Below are 20,113 nucleotides of genomic sequence, written 5' to 3' on the forward strand. Positions count from 1 at the left end.
GAGACAACAGGGACAGTGGGCCTTGGGGGAGGGGGAGCTGCCACACTCATCTCCACGTGGGTGCGATATTCCATGGCAGCTCAGCATGGTGCTCGGGGTTCTACTCCATTACCCTCCCTCCCACCTCCCACAGACAGGGGAGGGGATCCGGGCTCCTAACGGAATGATGGGGCCCAAATCCACGGAGATGTATGATCCAGATTCCCTGGGGGAGGGGGACGGCTGCCAAGTGAGTTGCTGAAGCCTTTAGAAATCCCAGCCTGACTCTGGCTTTCAGGAATTGCCTGGAAAGTTGTGGGCTTGACTTTTTTCTCCTTTTCTATCCCACACCTACTTGTCTGCTCACACACAAACTGGTCCATTCTTCAGGGCTGGCCAAAGAACAGTTGGCCAGGGTCCCAGACAACACTTGACCCAGATGATAAGATGACCACTCATACCCAAATGGTGCCTTTCTCTAGAACGCCACAGGGCAGCATCCCCCAGACCAGGGCAGGGATTGGCCTCCCCACCAGACAGGGAAAGGGATGGTAGGCAGGCAACAGAAAAGAGAGGCACAAAAATCCACAAAGCAAGACCCAGTCTCCACGGATCTGGGCATCCCAGCAGCAAACTAGCCTATCTGAAGAATGTGCATTTGACCTTGTTAACACACCTACCTGCCCACTGAATATGGTTCAAAGTGGTCCCCAGGAAACTCTTGGAAGAGGTCCCTCAACACTGGGGCTATTAAAAAGGTCAGATGCATACACACTGGCTAAGACTTTGACTCATGTATGTGATTCCATGCAGACCAAGGCCTGGAAACAAGACCAAGAAAGGCATGAACCCTGGGCACAGAGCATCTGCTTCTATGAGATGTTTCCTTAGGGTCCGGGCATGACAACCCTCTCTGGGAAAAAAGTCAACTCCAAGGCAAAGCCCAAGAAGACCAGGTGTGGTCTATCCATACAATGGAATATGATTAAGCCATAAAAAGGAACAAAGCACTGACAAATACCACAACGTAGATGAACTTGAAGACACGATGTTAAGTGAAAGAAGCCAGACCAAAAGGACATTTTATATGATTCCATTTACATAAAATATCCAGAACAGGCAAATCCACAGAGACAGAAAGCAGACCAGTGACTGCCAGAGGCTGGGGAGGGGGGAATGGGGAGCGACTGCTACTGAGTATGGGGTTTCTTTTTGGGGTGATGAGAATGTCTTAGAATTAGAAATGATGGCTGCACAACACCGTGAATGTGCTCAATGCCACTGAATTGTGCACTTTGTGTATGTGGATTATATCTCAATAAAAAAAAGAAAGACAGAAGAAATATTTGAAGAACTATAAGAGAAAAGAAGAAGTAGGCCCTGTTTTCGCCAGTTTCCCACTCTCAGACCTGTCTCAAATGCCTGGGGACGCTGGGTCAAGTTCCAGCAAGGAAGAGCCAGTGCTTTTCAGAGGAACCTCATGGAACGGAACAGAGCACGGCAGAGGGCCCATTGTCAGGTATCTGAGCCTTGGCCCCTGCTCCTAGGGCATGGGGCTGGGGGTGGGATGCAGTGTCTGAGAAACCATCAAGGAGAAAAGGGGACCGCCCCCCTGCCAGCCACAAGCAGACATTGAGGCAGAACTCAGATAGTCCCTGGGGGACTCACAGACACTGGCTTCCTCGGGGTCCTACATCACATTTGGGGCCCCCACATGGTCAAGACCTGACCTACCTTCCAAGGTCCAGCCCCCGCCCCCCGCTCCAAACCACCACCACAACAACCATGAAATCCCCCCACTCCCTCACATCCCTTCATACACGTGGGAAGAAGGAAGAGGCACGGTTCCTGACATCTCACGGTGCTTTCTCAAGAGATACTTCCTCTTCAACAGGGGGTTTTGGCTGTCACCAGCCTGGAGGTGAACAGAAACTCCCGGGGCTCTGGGTGGGGCTCTCGCAGGCACCCCCTGCCCTGCAGAACCAGGACCAAGACCCAGCTTGAGGCAGGGAGCAGGAGGGACAAGGGACCAGGAAGGACTTCAGAATGACCGCCCCATGCGCCCCAAGCACCAGGCAGAGCTTGGGGGCCGGTGTGGCCACGAGAAGAAAAGGAAGCCGCCTCACCCGCGTTCTGTCCTCGATCTCGTAGATCCGCAGCTGCATGGGCACGTTGAAGCTGTGCAGAATGTTTCCGCCGAACACCAGAGAGTCTACGGGGGTGTAGACTGCATGGATCCAGCCTGGGGTGGGGAGGGCACAGACAGGGTCAGCCACCGGCCCTTTGGGGGCCCCCATTATGCCCACATGCAGGAGGGCGCAGGAGGCCCAGGTGAGCACCCAGGGCCAGAGGGAGGATGCTCGGGCTGCCTGACGCAGAGGGCTGAGGTCCTGGCTGGCCTAGAGGACCCAGACCCGCAGCCCCACTGACTGCCGCTGGCAGTGACCCCTGGCTAGCTCAAGTCGGTCCTGGGCAGCTGCAGACCAACCCCCTTGTCCTGAAGACCTTGGTGATGAAGTGTTACAATGGACCTGGCTGCAGCAGCCAACAGAGAGGCAGGCCCTGTCCCTCTCCCCTGCAGGCCAGGGAGCTGAAAACCCCTCACTCAGCCTACTCATATGTCCTTAAGCCTTTTCCTCATCATCCCAGCGACCGTCCATCTCAGGAGGTGTCAAGGATTGCTCGGGGCCACAACTAAGGGTCGTGACATCCTGCCAGAACCCAGATGCCTCCTCTGCCCGAAGCCACCCCCTGCCATCAAAACCCTCCAAGGCCCATTTCCAGGCGGTCTCCTCTGCCACATGGCACCTGCAGAAGCTCTGCTCCTGCTCTGCCCCAAGTCTCTCTCCTGCTGACTGCAGCTTATTAGCACCTTGGAGCACGGCTTTTTCACCTCCCTGAGCTCCTGGCCCGAAGGCTGGCACTGCAATCATGAGAAGGATAACCGAGGACTACCTCTGTGCCAGGCACTGGCCTGACGGCTTTACAGGGCTGCTCTCATTTAATCTTCACAAGATCCCTCCAAGGTACACGCGACATTCACCCCCAAATTACGGACGAGAAGGCTGAGCCACAGAAAAGTGAAGTCACTTGTAAGGACTGGGACCCAGGGAGTTGGCCTCTGCTTGGTCCACGAAGGCTAGAGACAAAGCAAGCCGCCTAATTCCTTCAATGATGGATTGAACGTGTGTGTCCAGTGCTCAACAGTCCTCCATGCAGCTCCTGGCTACCATACTGGACAGTGCAGAGCGAGGGGAGGGGTGGCATTATAACCCACTCCTATTTACAGATGCTGAAACCGAGGCTCCGAGAAGGAAGTCACTTGCTGAATGATGTCGCAGCAGGTGAGTGACAGCGGCTCCATTTTTAACCGCCACGCTGCACTGCCGCTACATCACAGGCTTATTAGCACAGGCCTGGGAGTCCCGGGAGACAGGCCTGCGAACACGGAGGGGAAGCAAAAAGGGAACCAAGAAAGACAGAAGCGAAGACAAGGACAGGCAGAGGCCAAGGGACTCACGGTGAAAGACAGAGGGTCAGCAGAGGGGAAAGGGGACAGACAGGGGCAACCTGAGATCCCAAGCCTTCTCCACAACCCTGAGGCTAATTCATTCGCTTGGAGGCAAAGTATAGAGGCCTCCCCGCCCACGCCGAGCGGGAGCAGTTACAGCCTCTTTCCTCGGTGAGCCGAACACGCCAGACCTGAGTCACGGGCAGCCACGGGTGGCCACGGCTGCCGGGAGCCGGGCTGCCACCTGGGAAGAGAGCTCGGAGGCTGCGAGGCCACTGCTGGCATCTGTGTCAACACTCTGGGCGGCGGGCCCTCCCCTGCTGGGGACGATCGGTGGGACAGAGCTGGTGGTGCTCAGGGGAGGGCAGGGGCAACCCGCCAGCCAGGAGCACAGGAGCGAAGGCTTTATGTAACCTGCTTCTGCGGTTACCCGCCCACAGCTCTGGCCGCCGCTCTGCCCGCCAGGGGTGTCCTTGCGGAGCTACCTGGGCTCCTTCCCCACCACCTCCCTGCCCCCCGCCCCGCCGCGTGCAACAGTGCGGCTGCGCCTCTGAAGTCCCGGTTTCCCGGTTTCCGGGACTTCCCTGGCGATCCAGTGGTTAAGACTCCGCGCCTCCACTGCAGGCGGCACAAGTTCTATCCCTGGTCCAGGAACCAAGATCCTGCAGGCCCCGCAGCGAGGCCAAAAAAAAAACAAGTCCCGTTTTCCACATCTGCTTCAGCCTCTCCGCCTCAGCTGTGTACCAGCTGATATTCTCAACTGTACATTTTTTTTTGTTTCTACCAAGCGGAGCCACACTGTCTATTACTATTGTTGTTACCACCATCAGCATTATTCAAGCAACATTTCCTAAGACTGGGACCTAGGACAGCCGGGTTTCAAGCACATGCTCATGGTGGGGTGAAGCCTGAATGGGACAAAGGTTCCTGGGTCCCTTTCCTACGCTCCTCGCATGCCCACCTAATGCCTATGAACGCCCACGTCCGGGGGCCCGGGTTGGAGACTGTCCCCAGTGCTGACTCACCACGTGGCCTGGGGCACCTGCCTGTCCCCTCTCCTGGCCTCCACGTGCCCGTGTGAAATGAAGAAGACCACTGCTTCCCTTGTAAGAACTCAAACCATGGAAGCAACTGCCGCTGATATTCGTGGTAGTCCCGTCCATCACAAGGGCTTTGGAAAGAACGGCACCCTCGTGAATCTGCATTCATCAGCCCCGGACTCTCCCTTCTGGAAACGCAGACTCACTTGACTTACATCTATTCCCCTGATGTGAGAGGTGCTGTTGCAAGGAGAGGGGCAGGGAATCTGTACTGACATTCCAGGGGTTCTAGAAGCTTCTCTCCACTCTCCTCTCCTCCCCAGGCCAGTGCCTCGCAGGTAGGTCAGGCAGCCTGGCCTGGATTAGAGTCACTGCCCAGCCCCTGCCCCCAGCCCTCCTCACATCCGCTCCGTTACTTAAACGCTTGCTTCTAGGACTTCCCTAGTGGTGCAGTGGTTAAGACTCAGCGCTTCCACCGCAGGGGGCGCTGGTTCCATTCCTGGTCGGGGAACTAAGATCCCACATGCAGTGCAGTGCGGCCAAAAAATTTTAAAAATTAAAAAAAATAAAAAGATTTTTTAAAAAAAAAGTTTTTTAAATAAACAATTGCCTCCGGAAGAACCAGGGAGTGGAAATAAAGCATTCAGAAGCCCCATCTGAATCCACCCTCCCGATACTCGTTCATTGCATCCCAAGAAGCACGAGAGAGCAAGTTTTCCCAGACTGGTGACTGCACCGAGGATGCTGGCATCTGCCTCCTGCTTCCAGGCCAGAGTCTCCAACAACATGAAGGCGACAACAAAGGCTATCAGGCCACGCGACGAGGGACAGATCCAGCCACAAAAGGAAATCAGGCGACCCACAAAACCAACTGACGGGTATTCTCTGGGACATGAAGGGACGAGAAGGCCGCGGGGGCACATGGTGTCTGACCCACGCCCAAACGCTCAGGGTTCGGAATGAAAAGGCCCCTGACCCACATTTGTGTGGCTGCTGCAGGGATAAACCCAAAGGTCCCAGAACTCAGGGGTGCCTCACAGAGGCCCACGGCCCTCAGGAGCATCCATGAACTCCCTGTGCTGGCCCAGGCCCGGGGCTGGGCACTGTGGCTGCCAGGATGAAGCCAGGATGGCCTCTCCTCTCTGGGACCTCATAGCTGGTATCAGGGGCCCAAACTGCCAGGCCACAGGCTGCATCAGACCCAGGGGCATGTACAGTTTGACCCACCTGTGTTATCAAAATGGGGAAATTTCGGGCTTCCCTGGTGGCGCAGTGGTTAAGAATCTGCCTGCTAATGCAGGGGACACGGGTTCGAACCCTAGTCCGAGAAGATCCCACATGCCGCGGGGCAACTAAGCCTGTGCACCACAACTACTGAGCCAGCGAGCCACAACTACTGAGCCCATGTGCTGCAACTACTGAACCCCATGTGCCTAGAGCCCATGCTCTGCAACAAGAGAAGCCACCGCAATGAGAAGCCCGTGCACCGCAACAAACTGTGGCCCCTGCTCGCCGCAACTAGAGAAAGCCTGCGCACAGCAACAAAGACCCAATGTGGCCAAAAACAAAAACAATAAATAAATAAAGTTAAAAAAAATGGGGAAATTTCACAAGGCTATCTGAAGTGCTTTCCTCTCCAGAAAAATGAGAAGCTGGGCCCACCAGGCCCTCCAGCCCTAACTGGCTGGAGTGGAGCAGCAATTCCCCAGTTTCCCAGAGCACCTCCACCTCAGCCTGCTTCACTGCCAGCCCGTCTCTGCTCTGTACCCATTTCACAGATAGATCATCTCAGGTCCAAGAGATCAGGTCCTATTTATACTGTTAAATAGCTAGAAGTTACTGTTTCTCAGACTTGCCCAAGGCCTGAAGAACCACCACCTCTGAAGCATAGCTAGCACCCAACCCCTTCACCCTCAGACAAAAGAAGAAAAAGATAAACCAAGTCTCACAAAGATACTGTGACACTTAAAATCTTCCTAACCCAATGGCATCCACGAGCTTTCACAGAGCTGATGGGGAAGCTTGAGGCCAGCGTGAGGTAGGGCACATCTAAGGTCACACTGTGGAGGTGAAAACCCAGATCAGAGGTGGGAAATGCCAGAATTAGATTCTCCACTTTCCACACCCAAAAGCTCATGTGCAGTGGTGGGATTCCCCAAGGCTCTCTCCCCAAAGCCACATCCCAGCTACCACAAATCTCAGATGTGTGTCTGGTTCAGAGGGTGTGAGGACCCAAGATGCTCAGCTAGTTCAGTGACTCCAAAACTCTGGTCCTTTATTTTTCACTGGTTGACAACAAAATAAGAAAAATGAAGATGGCATAGATTCTCATAAACTCAAACCCATCAAATTTCAAGTAGTGACTGTCCTTTATTCTGGAATTATGTACTCCCATCTTTTTTAGTGTCAGAATAGTCCTCCTTTCATGAAACATCAGCAAAAGTAGCTGACGGGTTGTTTTTTTAAATTAGTGCCCATATTTAGCAAAACTACAAGATAATAACATTGATATCAGTTCCCACCTTTTTTTTTTTAACTTCATGAAATCAATGTCTGGGAACCACATGTACACCCTGCCCTTGAGAAGGTGACAAATTCCAACTGTCCCTTTTTTGCTTCCCAAAATCCAGGAAAAAAAATCCTGGTGTCTCACTCAAGACTGTTAGGGCCAAAAGTCTTTGCTGAATTCTAAATAGACTCCTACCAGCTGCAGTTCAAATCCACGTCCCCTCTTCCTGCCTTCAACACACAGCCACACCCCTGCTGGGGCTTAGATGCTGCTTCTTGAGACCTTTTCCAGCTTGCTTAAGGCACCAAAATGAACACCCTTCCCATCCCAGATCGGGGGAAAGCAATGGGCCACCCCTCGGTTCTGAAAAAGACCCTGCGAGAAAAACGCCTGTCCTCCCAGGGAGGCTAAGGAGGCCTGCACTCAGGGGACAGAGTTGGGACGGAGCCTGAGGATCCCAGAGTTCAGCCTCACTCTGCCCCCACTGTAGAGATGGGACAGTTGAGGCCCAGAGAGGGGAAGAGATCAGCCCAAAGTCACAAAGACGGCAGCAAGGCCAAGCGCACGCCAGCCTCCCTTTGAATCTACCAGGGCCAATCTTCCCACACCTGCAGTGGCCTTGAACACACTGCAGGATACCACCTCCTTCCAGGCTGTGCTCCATAAATGCTGTCCACCAACTACAATTCCCTCCTGTCCCAAGCAGCAGTCCCTCCCCTCCCGGGGTCAAGCAGCTCCAAGGATGCACCTGGGGCCCTGACAACAAAGTCACCCCCACTAAACCCCGCCACCTCCAAATCCCAAACTTCCCTAATAGTGAAATCTCTGCCCAACTTTCTAGAAGAGCCCGCGTGTGCAGGTCCCATCCCCATGCTGGGAACTGCTACCACAACCGCTCCCCCTTCAGTTGACACTGACTTGATGTCCAGACCCAAGGCCAACTCCAGTCCAACTTAAGTGTGACCAGTTTCTCCATCCAATGGATCTTAGTGGCCTCAAAGGAGGCCTTGGACCCTAAGATCCAAGCTTCCACTCAGTGGCAATTTCCCTGCAGGCTCCTTGGCATATGGCCTCTACTTGTGTACCTCCAGTGACGGGGAGCTCAGTGCCTAGCAGAGCAACTCATTCCAATACCACTTGGCTATACCTTGTCTTCCAAGATATGATCCTTCAACTGGCCGATGGCCATTACCATACACCTTCACTTCCTGGGTAAAACAACCCAATTCCTCCTTCAAATTCACCTCACCTGATGTGGTATCCAGACTCTTCTCTCTCTCGAGGTTGACTTACCCATGAGGGTAAGTCATTACAACCCACGAGGAACACAGTCTCCTACATGTGGCCTGACCCTCTCACTCTATACAGTGGGACTGTCACCTCCCTCATGCTGGGTAAAACACTTCCACTGAAATGCAGCCTAAGATTCCCAGGTCATCTGCCACATCCACTAGTGACTCAGCCTGTAACTGGCCAAAAGCCCTCAGCCCATCTCCCAGGAGCTGTAGGCCAATAGGTCTCGGTTCACTCAGTCCTCACTACCACCTGGGAAGTCTTCCATTTTACAGATGAGAACATTGAGGCACTGAGATTAAGTCATTTCCAGGAAGTCAGGCTTGTAAGCAGCAGAGCAGGAATTTGAATTAGGGCGGGGCTTTCTGGCCCCAGGGCCCATGCTCTTAATTATTGCCCTCTGCTATAGTTGTAGTTAATTTTTTTTTTTTTAAAGGGGCGAGTCCAAGTACAGAAATTGACCTTGATCCCAATTACATTTCATCTTGTTCTGCAGGAAGGAAGCTGCCACTCTGGGTGCATTCCCCTCTACCCTCTTCCCCTGGGCCAACTCCCCCTTCTCCCCTCCCCAGCCATCAGGATAAAGTTGCCCCTCCCCTCCCCACAGGACCACCCTCATCCTCACCCTCAGAAATCTCAGCAGGACATCTTGGAGGAAGGCATTCAAACTTCCCCTGAGGGAGGGCCCTCAGGAGGCTTTCTCCCCAAGAGAGAATTCTAGCCCACAGGCAGGAAAAAACAGGTAAGAGGTGAGAGGCTATTTTTCCCTGCAGCCTGAGGCCTGCTTCTCTCCTTCTCTCAGGGACTGCCAAGGGCAAGGAGGCCCAGAGAAACCCCATCACTTGGCCTAAACGCCTGGCTGAGGCCACCCGGCCAACAGGAGGCTGCTAAGAGCCCAGCGCCAGCCTCGCGGGAACCTACCGGAAGGGATGAAAAATGTGTAGCCCTGTTTCAGCTCAATTCTTTGGCATCGCTCCACACGGTCTCCCAGGAAGATGTCGCTCTGTTTGCCTGACAGCACCCACTCCTCGTACAGCGCCAAATTGTGCAAGGTTGGAGGAATCAGCCAAAAGATCTTAGAAGGAAAAAGAAGCAATCAGTTAAAGATCCAGGCCAAAGTCTCTGATTTCTTCCAGGCTCTGCCACAACCCAGAAGACAGCCCCACCTGCCTGGGAGCAGGGAGGATGGGGGAGGACACATCCCCAGACACCCTTCCAGGACCAGGCCCAAAGGGTCTCTGGGGTGGCAGAGAAGGCTGTACCGCCCTTCTGGGACACCCCTTGCCCGCCTTTAGAGAATCTCCGTTCCAGCTGAAACACCAGGGTGGGAAGACTTCCTGGACTGAGTGGAACATTCTTTCTCCTGAGCCGTGGGCTTGTCAGGGAGGTGGGGGAAGGAAAAGAAGGGGAATTTCCTAAGTTGTAGGATAAAATGGCCCAATAAATAAAACCAGCTTGTGCTGGCTCTGGAGAAGGAGGAAAAACATCTGGAACCAAGAGGGATGACTTCCTACCCGGAATTTCTTCCAACACATTCGGTTAAGACAAATGCACACGCAGACCCAGAGGAGCAGGGCAGCACACACGTATTCTCAAGGAGCACCCACCTCCATGCAGGGACCCCTACGTCCCCACGTGGACATGCACACAGGAGCAGACACAGCAGGAGCACCCTGAACACATGCCTCACGCCCTTTCTCTGGGTGATGTCTGTCCCTAATGTAAACTGTTCTTGCAGGCAACTAGACTTTTAAGTTAAAAGGTCCCAGTGCTGGAGCTGAAATTACAGCTGGGGGAAATGAAATGCTGGAGGTTCTTGGGAGCCACATCTGGAGTTCTAATCTGGCCCAAGATGCGTAGGACACTGGACTGGGTAAGCAGGTGTGAAAGGGTGACCAGATGTGATGCAAAAGAGTTGACCTTGACCTTTCCCTCCAGAAGAAGACAGAGAGTGAGAAAGTCCTCACAGGGTGGGGTCTGGCTGGAGGCGGGGGGCAGAAGCAGAAAGGCGAGCGAGCCCCTCCATGCACAAACAGCCAGGCGTGTACAGAGATGTGAAGAGACTCAACTCACCTTCCCACCCCGGAAAACATGGTACCAAACGGAAGTGCCTCCGAAGTCGATGTGGAAGTCAGTGAAACAACCTTTCACGCTCATCAGACAGTACCTGCAGCACAGAGGCGGGGAAGCAGAAAAACAATTCAATGCCTGAATCACAGGAGGCGAGCAAACAGCTTCAGAGATGCCTGACCTGCTGCCCTTTTATAAACGCTGACACTGGGGAATTTTCTTTTTTTTTAGACCCAAATCTAATCGGAGTTCCCCATGGGGGAAGCCCCTGTGATCAGGTGGCGAATCTCAAGCATTGGCTACCTGCCCCCAAGGCTGGGAGAGGCATTTTTGTTTTCAGGTTCCCGAGAGAGAGAGCTGGCAACCCACAGGCCACTTGGTTCCTTCCTCGAAGACGGTTTTTACTCTTGCCCCACCCCTGCCTCCTACCCAAGCAAGAGGCTTCATTTCTGCTCCTTCCAGCTCCTATACCTGCAGTTCTCCCAAGCTGCCAGGTCCCTCTGCAGCAACTGGGACCTCTGGAATTCAGCTGTAAACCACCTGCATAGCTTGCCAATTACTAGTCCCCATTCATCTCCTCATTCATTCAACAATCATGTACTGAGAGCCAACCAGTGGTCCAGCCCAGAGCTAGGCATGGCACTTAGAGAAAAGCATAAGACCCCTGCCATTAAGGATGAAACACTCTTAAGGGAGCATGACCCTGGGAAAGTTAAATGGCAAGGCAAACTGCAAATGACTGCAAAGTAAGCAATGCAGCTGGAAGTACAAGGGTACCAGCCGTAAAAGACCACAGTGTATAATTCCACGTATGAAATGTCCAGAGTAGGCAGATCTACAGAGACAGAGAGTAGGTTAGTGGTGGCCAGAGGCTGGGGGGAAATGGGGAGTGACTGCTAATGGGTACAGGTCTTTGTTGTGGGGTGACAAAAATGTACCAAAATTGATGGTGGTTGCACAACTCTGTAAACATACTAAAAAACATTGAATTGTACACTTTAAGTGGATGAATGGTATGTGAACTGTACCTCAATAAAGCTGCTAAAAAAAAAAGTAAAGCGATAAAGACCCTCGGGGTGGGGGGGGGGGGGGAGTGGCAGAGAGGGAGGGAAGGAGTCAGGGAGGGAAGGAGTTAGAGAGGGAGAGCCCGGCCCTGAGCGGCTTGGACAGAGGGAGGGCATTCGGGAGAAGAAACCTGCCAGCAGCCCCCCTTCTAAGCTCTAGCAACTGCCAAACAACCCACCCTTCCTTACAGGAACTCACCCGTCCCCTCCCTCCTCCCTCCACTTGCTGCCCTCCTAGGGGTGAGCAGAGCTTAGGAGGAGGGGGGACAGACAGGCTTCCAGGTCCCGGCCTGGCAGACGGCAGTGCCAGGGCCCCCTCCCTCTCACCCACCCCTTCCCCCAAAAGCCACAAGAGCACGGCTGGGGCAGTCCCCCACGGCTCATGCTCCCACACCTTCGCACCTCCGGAGGCCCGCATACACACGCTTACCCCACTGACCGCTTTTCCCCGCTGCACTTTGCTTTTCCATGGTTTGGGAAGAGGAGAGGAATGGGGCGGGGTCGGGCAGGGAGGAGCCAGCAGCCTGAGAGGAGATAATGGTGGGGGCCAGGGGGGACGTGGGCTGAGCTGATTAGGAGGCTGGAGGGTTCCAGGCGCCCCCTCCCTCTGGTTGCCTTTTGCACCTCACATTCAGGTGGACCCGGGGCTCGGCAGTATGCACGCGGCGTGCCCCGCGTCCCTCCTCCGGATAGGCTGGAAGGAGCCTTAACCATGTGTCTGCAGGAGGCTGACAAATCAGAAGGCCTTCCTGCACATCAGAGCCCCGCTGCCTAGCAACCCCATCGGAGGGGTGTAGTTGACAGCACAGGACGCAGCCCTGTCACGAAGACAGGCGCGGGCTGTGCTGCTGGCGCTGGGGTTGTTAAAGTCCCAGCTCCGGCTCCGGCTCCGGCTCCGCCTCCACACCCTGCTGCCTCCTCCCGGCCCACCCAAGCCAGGTCCCCACTCTGAAGGCCTGGGTGATTCTCTTCTCTCCAAGGAACTGGAGGGGTAGGGGGCCTGCTAAAGCCCTAGTCCACCCCACCCCCATGGACCACGCCGGCCTCTTCTCTCCAAGCACCACTTCAAAATATTAGTCCTCATTTTCCTAAAACCACTCTTCCTCTCGGTTTTCTTCTTCTCTTTCTTTAATCTAACCTTGGTTTGCACCTCCTCCAGGCCTGAGCAGAACACAGTCTGGGGGAAACAATTTAAGTGTTTGTGGGGTGGAGAAAGGCGAGGTGCTTCCTTCAGTCTGCAGCTGGATACCCACCCAGGGGCCCAAAGCAGAAAGGAGAGGAGCTTGGCTCTTGGGCTCTTGGGCTCCAGGACCCAAGTCTCCCCAAACAGGTCGTCCTGGCCAAACAGGTCGTCCACCTTCAACCTGCCAATCTCCTGCCGCAGTTCCAGCCTCCCCAGCACACGCGGAAACGGAATCCCTGCGAGCTGCGGCTGCTGCGTACAAGGGAAAGTTCTCCAAGTTGAGCCTGCGTCTGCTCTGCGCTCCCAGTCACCCTCCAGCACCCTCCGAGGCCCCTCGGAGCTTGGGGGAGCCACTTCCAGCCCCGCCTTTCCATGAAAGGCCCCTCCTCCCATGTCCCTCATTTCCTGGCTGCCAGGCCTGGACCGCCCCTCCTGCCGGGCAAGTGCACGCTTTAGGGTGGCCAGGGGAGCTGGGACGGGGCGGCTTTTGTCCCGGGCCCCTGCAGCCGTCACCCCGCCTGCCTCCTCGCCTGCCCCGCACTCATTCCGCGTTTCCCCCCTCACTCCTGCTTCTCGCTCGCTCTGGCGTGACGCCTTTGCACTGACCTCTAACAGCTTCCTCTTCCAAAGCACACCGCAGTCACATGGGCACCCCGGCTCGGTGCCACGGCCGCTAAGCTCTCACCGCGGCCGGCCAGCCGGCCTGGTTTCCGCCTCGGCCGCCCCCTGCCCGGAAAGCCGCGCCCCTCGACACCCCCACTCACGGCGCAGGCGGCATCTGTGTAGGACACCCTCCAAGTTGGCGCCTGAAAACCCCGCACCCGCGACCCAAGCTTTTGGGGGCTTCCCACCTCCCAAGGCCGGGGCTGGCTGGGGAGGAGCGTGGTAGGAGGGGGCGCTGCACCTGCAGCACCAACTTTGGGGCGCTGCCTCGGGTCTGGGAGGCGGGGCAGCCCCACCCCGCCCTTTTCCCTCCAACTTAGCGAAACTCCCCCGGCAGCCCAGGCGGCGTCCCCTCGGGCAAAGGTCTGGCGGGGGGACCTGGAAAGCTGGCACCGGGTGACCGGGCTGGAGGCGCCGAGCGCGCGTGCACACACGCTACACACTTACACGCAGCCCCGGGAGACACAAAGAGCGGCTCCGTGACGCCGGCCGTGCAGCCCGCGGGAGGGAGGCGACCCACACCCCGCCCCGGTGCGCCCCGAAGGAGTGAGGGGCTCCCGGGCAGCCCGGGGCCCGCGGGGCGCAGCGCAGGAACGCCCGCCCAGCCCCGCCCGCGGTTACCCTCGACTGCAGCGCGGCTCCCGGGCGTCCCCTTTGGCGGCTGAGGCTCGACACTCGTCCGGCCCCGGCGACCAGAGCCGAGCCCCCTCCACGGTGCTGCCAGGCCCCTGTCGAGGACCGCGGAGCCCTCGTTCGCTTCGTTCTTTTCTCGGGGAGCCGGGCGCAGCCTGCGCTCATCCCCGCGCAGAAACTGAACACCCGCGCGGCACGGCGGCTGCCAGGGAGGCGGAGGGAGGCCGCGGCGGCGACAGGGAAGCGCGCCCGACCAGCGCCAGGGGACGCCGCCGCCCACGGCCGCCCCCTCGCCCGGGCTGGGTGGGGGCACGAGGGTAGCTCTCCCCACCTCCGTTCTACTGGCAGGCGCTCGGGGACTCCCGCACGCCCGTTTTCAGGGAGGGTGGACGCCGTCCTGCTGCTGAAGGCGACGACCCAGCAAAACCACCTTCCTGAAACGCACCCCTCGGGGCAAAGCTATAGAAAGGACCAGTGCCAGGGGGTGGAGGGCTTGTCTGATGCCGGGTATGGCAGCCCAGAGATCAGGCATGCGGCTCTGGCCCTAAAACAGACTAGCTGTGACCTTGGACAACCACTTCCCCTCTCTCAGCAGCTTCCTTGCCCTGGGGGCAGGGAGGTGACCTGTCGTTCATCTGCAATCTAAGATGCTCTTTCCTGCGCCTGCCCCTACCTGCCCCCTTAGGAGCTGTGTAACCCCACATCATAGAACTATTGTGGCAATTCATTGAGATAAACACTTTGATTACTTAATCCAATCTTCACAACAGCCCTGTAAGGTCATTTGCGGGAGTGTACCCATTTTACAGATGAGAAAGCAAGACAGGCTCAGAGGTGGTGACTCACCCTGATCACTACCCTCGTAGTGGGGTGCTTACCCAAGCAGCCTGTCTCAGAGTTTCTCAGCCCTTCTCCCCAGGTGTCCCTGGTAAATCCCAAGATCTCAAGAAGCAGAGTGTGCAGGTTACAGCCAAACCTCAACCACTAACTGAAGAAGTCAGTCCAGCTCACATCAGAAGTCCCCCCTCCAGGGCACGCTCATCAGGACCACAGCCCTCTTCCCATCCCACCCTTCCCCCATAAACCACAAGGGGGGCCAGGAGATGGTGGTATGGTGTCTGCAGGGGCAGAAATCAAACTTCTCGATTCTTTGGCCAAATCCCATTCCCTGGGCTACCCAGCATTATTAATTAATAGGTTCCAATTATCAAGTGCTCATAATAATAGCTGCTTACAGGCATGATACCATTTTATCCTTAAAACAACCTAATAATCCCCATTTTAGGGAACTGAACATTAAGCCATTTAAAGGTGGTCAACGCCCTGGCCCAGGGTGTTGCTTCCTTGTGTCATTTACTGGATGGCTCACCCATTAGTACCTCCCTGATGGCCTGCTGTGAGGTTAAACTGTAAACTCCCTGGAATTGGTTGAATTTTTTACCTTATGTATGCTTTGCCTATTTAAAAGAAAAGATAGTAATGACAAAGACAATCCCCGACCTTGGATTTGAGCACCAGTCATTGAATTAAACGAACTCAGAGAGGAGAAGGCCCTGACAACAGGATCAGGCTGTCCGCATGGGAGACATATTACTTTTCTCTTTTTTTTTTATTTTTTATTTTGGCTGCACCACGCAGCAGGCAGGATGGTTCCCCGACCAGGGATTGGTTCCCCGGGCCTCCGCAGTGAAAGCACCGAATCCTAACCACTAGACCACCAGGGAACTCCCCCATATTACTTTTTAAGTCACAAATGCCCAGATCCTTGTGAGTAGGGACCACACCAGATTCATCTGTGTAAGTGCAGTACCCAGCAACAGCCCTATAATTATTCTAACCAGCTATGTGACATGGGACCAAATCCTTTCCCCCCTCTGGATCTCAGCATCTCATTTGTTAAAACTAGTCAGGGCCCTCTAACTGGTGGCCCTTACAGACCAAACCAGGTCCTAGATATGCTTGGTCTGCCTACTGTCTTACACTCAGCTGCCCTAGATATGCTTGGTCTGGCCAGCACTCGTTTAAAAAAAATGTTTTTTAAAGGCTGCCTCTCCAGTTATCCAGAGCCACACCAGCCCCTACTGTCTTACACTCAGCTGCTCTATCCATTACTGCATTGAACCACTATGATTTCCAGCTTCCTTGTCTGTTAAATGGGGATAGTAACCTGCTTCCAGTATCATTGAGATCTGGGTGCTAAGGGTCTAACACAGCACCTGGGGCCATACATGGCACCACAGGAAAGGCTGGCTCTCTTTGTTCTTCTTTTCGAGGTAGAAGGGAAAAGCCAGGAATCCAGAGACCAGGGCCCGGGGCGTGGCCCACATGTGACATCAGCAGCCTCTCTAGGTCAGTTTCTCTATGTGATACATTACACAGGGACGATCATTTATGATGCCAGCAAACGCGGTTGATGAGAGTGAGCCGGTAAATATTAAATATCGGCTGTAGAGATGCCCTATGCAAATGCGAGGGAAGGTAGATTAAAAAGCAGAGGATGCCAGGATTCCAATGGCAGCTGCAGCCCCTGTGTGTCTACAGGAGGCCACGTAGACAAACATCTTATCCCAACCACATTTCACATCCACTGCAGGCTCCATCTTCCCCACATCATGGAGGGAGGCAGGGCAGGGATAACAGGATCACCGCTTTGTGGAGGGAAAGCTGAGTCTCTAAGAGGAGATAAAAGCTTTGCCATAGCTCAGGGAGTGACAGAGGCAGCCCCGAAACTTGGTCATCCCCGTGCCTGTCTTCATCCTGTTTCAGCTGCGTACCCCCAGAAAGCACATGGGAAGAAAATGCAGTCAATTTTCAATTTTGGGGGGCCAAATGTAGGCTTTACACGGGATCCCCTTTTGGCTGGGCTTTTGAGCTCTTTCAGTCCACTGTATATCTCTAATACACCAGCAAACCTCATTTCTGCAAGCCCAGTGGGCTACAGGAGCAGGTGAGAACAGAAAAGACTCACTAATTTCTTTCTGGAATGTGTTAAAATACCCAACGGTCCTAAGTGAAAAAGGTGTGCCCATGTCATAGACCCAGGAGATTGCAGAGGTTTTAAAACCTGTCCACAAAGTCTTTGAGAGCTCCCCACCCCTTCCAGAGACAGGGCCAAATTTCCCTCCCTTGAGTGTGGGCTAGACTTCGTGACTTGCTTTTAACTACTATAATATGGCAGAAGTAAACAGTATGTGACTTCCAAAATTAGGTTATAAAAGGCACTGTGGCTTCCTCCTTGCTCTCTCTCAAACCATTTCTGGCGGAGGGCAGGAAGCTGCCATGTCATGAGGACACTCAAGCAGCCCTATGAAGAGGCCTACATAGTGAAGAACTGAGGCCCAGGCCTAAGTTTTGGGTTTTGTTTTGTTTTGTCGTGCCGCACAGCTTGTGAGATCTTAGTTTCCCGACCAGGGATTGAACCTGGGCCCTAGGCAGTGAAAGCACAGTCTTAACCACTGGACAGCCAGGGAACTCCCCAGGTCTAAGTTCTGACACAAGCTCATTCAGGACTCTGAGCCAGAATCACCCAGCTAAGCCACACCCAGATTCCTGCCCTACAGAAGCTGTGAGCTGATGCTAAGACATAAATTTGTTTAAGTTGTGAAGTTTTAGGGTAATCTGTTATGCAGCAGTAAACAACTAATACAGGGGTACTTCCAAATCATTGTCACTGTTTGTACGATTATGGAATTTTCCAAGACAAATAATTCTGTACAGCCAAAACATTTCTGTGGGGCAGCAATTAGGGGCAGGGGTGGGGGGAGGCCGTGGCAGAAATGCATTGGCACAGCTGATATTCAGCCTACCCTGTCATCATCTTTTCCATTTATCCTGCTTCTTCATGACACTTATCACCTCCTAAATTATATTATTCACTTGTTTGCTGGCCTGTCTCTTCTCCCAGCCAGAATACAAGCTCCATGAGAAGAGGGACTTTGTTTATTCACTGTATTCTACCAACGACTTAGAAGAGTGTCTTGCACAAAATACAAAGTAAATGCAGCAAGAGGTAACTAGTATACTCTCTTTCTTTTTCTTGTTTTTTTTTTTTTTTTCGGCCACGCCATGTGGCTTGTGGGATCTCAGTTCCCCAACCAGGGATCGAACCTGGGCCACAGCAGTGAAAGCACCAAGCCCTAACCACTGGACAGCCCGGGAATTCCCACACTACTATACTCTTTAGAAATCTTTGTCTCCCACAAAGTTGCAACTACCCCTTCGACAACTGTCTCCACCCCTTGTCTTAAATAACTGAACCAAAACCCATTAAACTTCCTAACCCCCTCACCATGATCAAACGACATAAATCCTGGAACCAGGGAGAAGTCAGTCATGGGTTTGTAACCCTCCTCTCGTCCCCCCTGCAAACCTTCAGTTCAGGTGGCCCTTCAGCTGTCTCCACTCTCCAGGCACCTCCAGCATGGAGGCTCTGTGATTTCTAGAAAGTGTCGTTTTAATTAAATTCCAAAGAACCATTCTATGATCCCAGAGGACTTCATCATCATGGGATTTTTACCTTGCTTATTAACTGAAATCAGCATTCTTTTCAGCCGAACGAAGTGGACCACTTCCAAGGTGACAATTTCCTTCCTAACAAGGTTCAAATCCTATAACAAGTTCCCACGGCCACTGACAGGGTTTGTAAATCTATTTGCCACATAGTCCAACCAATATGTCCAAGACATGTGGTTCCAGAAAATTGCGTGTGAGCCTTTTTCTGGTAATTAGATAGAATTCTCAACGTATTAACAGAACTTACTATTTAAAGGAATCTTTCAATAAAGTGTAGAATACTGAATATCTCAGAGAGACAAAGTAGATATTAATTGAAATCTGTCACCCAAGGCTGTCTATTTTACCTTCCTAAATACCTGCCCTGTTTGTCCTGTGCTCTCCTCTAACCCTCATCTAGATGATGCAGTGGTTCCTCATACCAGTCTGCCCCCACCTCCTTCAATCCACACGGCAGCTGCAGAATTTGCAGAATACAAATCTGAACACATACCTCTCTCTGCTTAAAATCTCAGAGGTTTCCGACTGCTCTTAGGAGAAATACAGACATCTCACTATGACACTGTCAGGCCCTGTCAGCCTGACCCACCCCGCATCCTGCACCATTGACCTTCCCTTGATCTGCTCCAGCCCCACTGGCCTTTCTTTGGCAAGTCCTTCAGCCCCGTCCTGTCCCCAGCCCTCCCCACCATTCCAGGCTCTCTGCACACAGCCAGAAAAGCTCTTCCCAGGCCTCTTCACTTAAGCAGCTCTTCTCCCCTTTAGACTGCAGCTCAGGGTGGCCTGCCCTGCCCTCCCTAACCCAGTGAATCCCCTGGTACACGCTCCCATAGCACCGAGGGTCTCTGCCTTGTGGCCTCATCACAGCTGCAAATTTCCATTTGCTTCTCTGACTGTTGGATTAACATGTCTCCTGAATAGACTGTAAGCTCCATGAGGGCAGGAGCTCATCTGGTTTTCTCCCTGCTCTATTCCCGGTGCCCAACACCAATCAGATGTTCAGTTTATAGGCTGAATCAATCAATCACTCAATCAACGAGGGTCAGGATCTGCCTCTCACTAATCTGAATCTCACACTCTTTCCTCAAGCTCTGCCTCCGTGATTCCATCGAGGACCTTGGCACTTGCCTACTGCCATCCCTCCCCAACTCCTGTCCCATCTCCTCTGTCCTTTAAAGCCCAGGTCAATATCCTCTCCAAGATGATTTCCTGATGCCAGCAGCCCAAAAGGATTCCTTCTCTCCCCATTTGCCTTCTGGGAACCTGTTTCCCTCTGCCTAGGATGAGAGCTGCACCTTACCCTCATGTTAATGGCACATTCTCCAGAAGGTAGGGGCTTTTAGTCCTGTTCATCTTTTACTTCCCTGTTCCAAGGGCTCCATAAGTTTTGATGTGATCGGATCGGAACAAAACAGAATTGAAAACCCTCCTACCAACCCCTCCTTGAGCCCAATCTTTCCCTTTGAGGCAGCCCAGATCCAAGGGGTGTAAGGAGCTTCAGCTTTGAGGGTAGAAAAAAATGTCTGAGAGGTAATTAAAGAGAGAGAGAGCTTGAAAGCAAAACCTTGAGAAGCCCAGGGCCAGCATGCTGGCCTCCCTTACAAAGCCTGGCACAGAGTTTGCATTCAATATGCACTGAATGAAGGGCTGAGTGAA

The 20,113-nt window shown here is 53.8% G+C and overlaps 1 protein-coding gene across 15 annotated transcripts in view; it reads right to left on the reverse strand.

The window, feature by feature from the left end:
* Nucleotides 1-20,113, reverse strand: part of KDM2B (lysine demethylase 2B) — a 123,255-nt gene that overhangs the window by 74,872 nt on the left and 28,270 nt on the right. For 9 of the 15 annotated variants that reach the window (XM_027124827.1, XM_027124828.1, XM_027124831.1 and 6 more), the window contains 3 exons: nucleotides 10,406-10,499; nucleotides 9,254-9,407; nucleotides 2,106-2,221 (listed from right to left, as the gene is read on the reverse strand). In XM_027124827.1, the coding sequence (XP_026980628.1) occupies nucleotides 2,106-2,221; nucleotides 9,254-9,407; nucleotides 10,406-10,499 (364 nt within the window). Of the gene's footprint in view, nucleotides 1-2,105; nucleotides 2,222-9,253; nucleotides 9,408-10,405; nucleotides 10,500-11,896; nucleotides 12,662-12,719; nucleotides 12,902-13,255; nucleotides 13,505-13,933; nucleotides 14,255-14,276; nucleotides 14,466-20,113 lie in introns of those variants that run through there. The other 6 variants (XM_027124839.1, XM_027124843.1, XM_027124840.1 and 3 more) reach the window with 6 other exon arrangements.

This window comes from Aethalodelphis obliquidens, unplaced genomic scaffold, assembly GCF_003676395.1.
Source record: "Aethalodelphis obliquidens isolate GAN/ISIS:26980383/991018 unplaced genomic scaffold, ASM367639v1 scaffold28, whole genome shotgun sequence".
NCBI lineage: Eukaryota > Metazoa > Chordata > Mammalia > Artiodactyla > Delphinidae > Aethalodelphis > Aethalodelphis obliquidens.